At 35.6% G+C, this 6000-nt stretch overlaps 1 protein-coding gene across 1 annotated transcript in view; it reads left to right on the top strand.

The window, feature by feature from the left end:
* The window catches only part of LOC150095881 (tyrosine kinase receptor Cad96Ca-like), a 110380-nt gene extending 104380 nt beyond the window's left edge, over positions 1-6000 (top strand). Inside the window, exons 8-9 of the mRNA XM_090409555.1 lie at positions 3409-3520; positions 5729-6000. Coding sequence (XP_090265681.1) covers positions 3409-3520; positions 5729-6000 — 384 coding nt within the window. The remainder of the gene's footprint in view (positions 1-3408; positions 3521-5728) is intronic.

The following is a 6000-nucleotide window of genomic DNA, read 5'->3' on the forward strand; positions in this document are numbered from 1 at the left end:
TCTTATCCACCCATTCCTTAATTCCAACTTTTCCAATACTTTTACCACCATTCCATAGATGGTGATTGGTTTGTAATTTTGTAGCACAGTCCTAGCACCTCTTTTATGCAAAGAAACTATTTCACTCTCTAGGGAATTTACTAGAGCTCAGACTTAGTTAAATAGCCAAGCGGCATCGCCTCTTCCTTTGCACATTTATGTAATACCCTGTCCAAACCCACAACAGTATTTGCATTTAATTCTGCAATAACCAAAGAACTACATTTTTTACTGTATATGAAAAAATTTTCATGACTGCAGCCAAATGTGGACAAATTTATTGCTGGCATAATAAATTATATTACACAAAAAATGTGTACAAATTAAATTGCAGTATGTTTTTGGCAAAAGTTACAAATTTTCTAAGGATGCAGTTAAATGTGATATATGATCACCTTGAACTGCAATGAAGCTCTGACAACTTCGACCTTGCTTAACACCAAGTGATTGATGAGTTCTTGAGGCAAACTGGCCCACTCCTCCATGAGAGCAGGGATAAAACCTTATTTGTTTTCTGGAAGGGAATTTTGAGCAGCAATGCATCTCCCTACTGCATCCCAAACATGTTCTATGAGGTTGAGATCTGAGGAGTGCACTGACCACGTAATCTCTAGTAGTATCTCCACTGTTCTTGCGCGATGTGGTGTGGCATTGTCATTCATAAAAAATGAATTCTTTGCCTACAGTACCACAAAATAATTGAACATGACATCAGAGAACTTTGTTGTAATATCGTTCAATCATAGTCCCTCCCCACACCATTACCCCAGCACTACTGTAGCTCTTCCTTTCAAGAACATTCTCACGATGGTAAGAAGTATCACTTTCATGCCAGATTAAGTGTCATCTAGAATTGGAGGATAAACTAAAATGACTCATCTGTAAAGAGTACATTAGCCTATTTCAATGGTAATAAAACCCAGTAATATCTTATTTCTCAAAAAAAATAGCCATTTTCTCTTAGTATTATTTTTGACAATGCCCAAATTTTCAGACAATTTGAGATTTCTCTTCTTGGAATTACCCTGGCATCCTCAACTTCTAAAAAACTAGGATTTCTCTTTTGCTCAGTACATTACTTCGCCCTTGAGCAGCTGTTCAGGGGCAAAGTAACAGGGCCCAGCTATTGAATACTGCTCTGATATATGAGATGGGGGGCCCCCAAAAGCTCCCTCAAAATGTTTGACTCAATACAGGGGAGAGCAATTACTTATTAATGGCCCATCTCTTACCAATTCACTCCACCCCTCCACTTTGGCACAGACAATTGGTCTATGCAAAAAGTGTATTCTACAAATATTTCCATGGAAAATGTTCATCTGAAATAGTATCAATAATTCCCCCACTTAGTACTAAGCTCATCGGAACACATACAGATGCTGCTCAACATCCATTCACAGTGCACCTTGAAACCCACAGAAAATTTTTTTTTCCCTCCTTCATCTGCTGTACTGTGGAACAATCTTCCCCAAGGAATACAACACACAGTCATTTAAATCAAATGTGAACAAATACCTCCTTTCCCGACCCACTACCCATACATGGTACTAATGTACCATAGGTTTATCAACCAACCTCTGTGTATGGGCTCAACATAAAAACAAAATTGTCCAATTTTTATTGATACAACATTACTGAAAATGAGCTGTGGATAAAGGGACGCAGACAGACCTTGGGGTATATAGGCCTACTTGTCACAGATTGTTGAGATATCTGCGTACCTGTTTACTCAATTCAAGTCAACTTGCAAGCAGACAACATAATCAATGCACCACGGCATTGATTATGTTTTGCTGTTAGAACCAAAAAATCTGTCTTTGTGCTCCATGATACAGCAAAGCCAACCCTTAATAATCTGGAGCCCATTCATTAGTTTGAAACACTGCCCAGAGCCTATGTGAAGTTCCATACTCTCTGGCATTATCAGTAATTCTGTGGCCTTCAAGCTTTCCAATAATTCTTTCCCCTCTTGAAATCATCTAGATTATGTCTTTGAAACATTACAAGACATCCAAGTTTGCAACTTTATTCCTTCACAAAAAGATCCTTCTTCAAACACAATTTGCTTAGTATAGCCTTTTATCTTGTTGAGCACGACCGTGTGACCCCTTTGCATGCGAGTCAAAAATTTGAATGTCTACCTGCTTACTATGCAACCTTATCAGTTAGTAATATAAATTGCCACAAGGTGATTGGTTTGTGACTGTAATCTTCAGAAATCATGTTCATCCTTAGATTCTGGACACCAATATACCTACTTTCATTCATTAACCTCATTTTTCATATTGGTTATCCTTTGACTTGCTTGGCTAAGGTCTTCTCATAATCTGATTTAGCCTTTCTATGATGGTGAGCACTGTACTACTGGTGAGTTTACTGATCACCTTTTTCCTTGTAAATTCTCAATAACATTTTTTTTTTTTTTATATTGCAGATCATGCCTAATACTGCTGCTACTCATCCATCTAATGCCTACCTTGTTTATCTTCCTGACATTGCTCCCTTTAGATACTCATTGATTAATCTTCCATGCCACTGCTAACATCTTTCCCCCTGCAATTTCATATGCCATGGGATGGCTGTAATCCACCTCTAAAATTTGCTATAATCACCTACCCTGTAGTTCCATATAAACCCTTTCTTAATTCTCACAAATTTTACCTCCCAAGGCAATACTGCATGATCACTCTCACCAGACATAGCATGGACACTTTACTTATGCACAAGGTGACACTTATGTCACCTTAAAGATAATTAGTTGAAACAGCATGAATTCCATTTTGTTCTGCTATGTGATCTTTTCTCTTTCCACTCAATATCTCTGCAGTTAAAATCCCCCATAATAATTACTCGACCTGTGCTTGTTGCATTAATTTGCTGATGCATGTCTTGTGTATCACCCACCAATTGCATATTTAGTTCTGTTGGCCACTATTTCATCCCGAATGCCTCAAATTAACTACCATTCACATGTCTATCTTCTTTATTGGGGTTATTGTCAGCATTACTCCTTCTATAAACAATTAACAAAGCAGTCAGATTTAGCTTACTTTTGTGTAGTTTTTTTTTTTTTTAAATTAAAAGTAAAGGAATTATCCAGCACGTGTGTTTTTGTCTCCATAAATTCTACACAATGAAAGCATTACCTGATTTTTGCATTTTTCTCAAGAAATTAAGAATATTAGCACACAGATTTCATATCTCAACAATCAGCAATATGAATTTTAATTATTTGATATCTATATTTACTCTTATACCTTTCCCAAAATTGAAGATTTCTTTCTTTCTTTATTGCAAATTTAATAATTAATATTTTTAAAATACAGTAATATATTGTAATCTATCCTTATGTCATTACCTTTACTGTAGGGTGCACTTCCAATTCGATGGATGGCTCCAGAATCACTATATATGAATATTTTTACAGTCAAGTCAGATATCTGGGCATTTGGAATTCTTCTGTGGGAAATTGTCACACTAGGTAATTATATTAATTATTTTCTACAGTAGTACTGCAGGAAGATACTGATGAGTAATTGTTACTAACACAAATAAGTCTACAATGTGCAATAGTGCAAAATATCCACAAAAGGTGCAGATGTTTGCACAGATTATACTGCACTTGATCATAACTACAAAAGCTGCTTTTAACTCTAACAGGATCTTTGAATATCATGAATAAATAAAAAATGATCAAGTGCACAGCTGTGTGTCCAATTTAAGTTGATAAGCAGTTAGTAATTTTTTTTTTTTGATGTTGAAAGTTTATTATTTTTCACTTGGTTAGACTATAATAAATTTAGTTTAATCCTTTATCCAAGTGTGAGCAAACAAAGTTTGCACCTGAAAATATCTTCAGGACTGGGGTAAGGTAGTACAACACCGGGAAACTCGTAGCAAAGGTGGATCAAGTTAACATCACTCCTATTTCAATATCTCCCATAATGCAAAACACATCTCCTTGCAGACATGTATAATGTTATGCATTAAGGGAAGGGCCACTACCCAGACTAGTTTCAATCTTTGAGGTCTCTTCAGTGGGAGCCAGGCGCCCAGAAGTGGAGATACCAGGCAGAAAATAAAAAGCTTTAATAAAAAGGTGGCACACCGTTTGGAAACTCCTATAGGTAGAGATGACCTTGCTAATGCTTCTGCCTGGTATCTCCACTTGGACCTGGCTCCCACTGAAGAGATCTCAATAAAGGTTGAAACTAGCCTGGGTAGTGGCCCTTCCCTTAATGCATAACATTAGACATATCCGCAAGGAGACGTTTTGCATTATGGGAGACACTGAGATAGGAGTGATGTTATCTTGCTCCACCTTTGCAACGAGTTGCCCGGTGTTGTACCACCTTACCCCAGTCCTGAAGATACTTTCAGGGGCAAACTTTGTTTGCTCACACTTGGATAAAGGATTAAACTAAATTTATTACAGTTAATAATCTGTTATATTGTGGGTTCAATTCTGTTTTATACATTTGACTGCATCCTTAAATACTGATCACTATTAAAAAGTATACTGTAGTCATAAATAATATCAGATAAAAGCTTAAGGATTAGATTGTCAAAATAAATGAGTGGGCATGATATATTTTGATAAATTAAACATTTTTTATTTCTAGAATTTTCACCTAACTTTTAACATGAGTTTTCTTCCATTTTAGAGTTTGTCATTATTATCAAAAAATATAAGTAGGAGGAAAAGTAATTTGTGAATAATGGTCACTACTTGGAATGATTAGTTTGGGATGTTTACTTGCATTTAGTTATTACTGAAACTATTACTTATCGTTAAAAAAAATTGTAAGAATTGGGATTTACTATAATGGTCTTTTGTAATTTAAATCATGTGGCACTTGATATTTTTAAGGAAGAACATCAGTTTCATTTTTGCAAATATGAAAGCTAATCCTGGAATCTGCCTGAGAAACTTTCCCAATCTCAACAAATTTGGAAGCATTCATCCTTAGATCTTCAGCCAAAGACCATCCAATTTACTTGGTTGCCTTTTTTCAGCCTCATTGACCCAGTGTTATACTAAATATACGTTGTATATTTAGTATAACAAAACAAAATAATAGTTCTACATATCTTCCTGATCAAACTACTACAATAAAATAGAATAAAGCCTGAAGCTGCATGATATATGGAAATTTTTAGACAATGCTTAGCTGGGTATCAAAAACATTCAATCTATACCTGAGTGGGCTAGGTTAAATAATTGGGAAATCCTGCCCTAGTAAACAATTAGTGTCTGTTAAGTCTCATAAATATGAAGTGGTCTCAGGCCAGGCAATGATTTCCATTCTTACTTCGAGAGTTTTGCAAACATTCATGTCATTCTCATACCACTTAAAAAATTCTAATTACAGAACAGTTGTATGGTAAGGTAAAGGGAACTGAAGACTGCCATTGAACTCATTTAGCCTGTTGGTTGCTAAGCTGACTAATGACCATGGTTCAGTTTAGTGTAATTGTCATTACTAGATGTTAACATCATTCAGATTGATAATGTAAAAAAAAAATGAGTTTTAAGCCTGCTTCACTTTCTCCATTACCTTTATCATGGGACAGTTATTTATTAATTATGCAATATTATATATATTTATAATTAGGAATATGCAGAACTATAATGGATCTTTTAATAACATAAATCGGAAGTAAAATTATGATATACTTTTCATTATAGGATCCACACCCTATCCTGGAATGGGAGCTAGAGAAGTAATCCAGTATGTTAGGGAAGGCTACGTGATGGAAAGACCTGACCATTGCAGACCAGAACTGTATCGAGTTATGCGTACTTGTTGGCTCACTGATCCTAATGAACGTCCAAATTTTTCAGAACTTAGAGGAGAGTTAGCTAGGTTACTAGAAGTGCAGACTGGCTATGTAGATTTGGAACACTTTCCTGAACACTGTTATTACAACTTATATCAGAGTCCAGGTGAAAAAGTTTAA

This window comes from Typopeltis vanoorti, chromosome 19, assembly GCF_054136105.1.
Source record: "Typopeltis vanoorti isolate ZY-2024b chromosome 19, IOZ_Tvanoo_1.0, whole genome shotgun sequence".
NCBI classification, from domain to species: domain Eukaryota; kingdom Metazoa; phylum Arthropoda; class Arachnida; order Uropygi; family Thelyphonidae; genus Typopeltis; species Typopeltis vanoorti.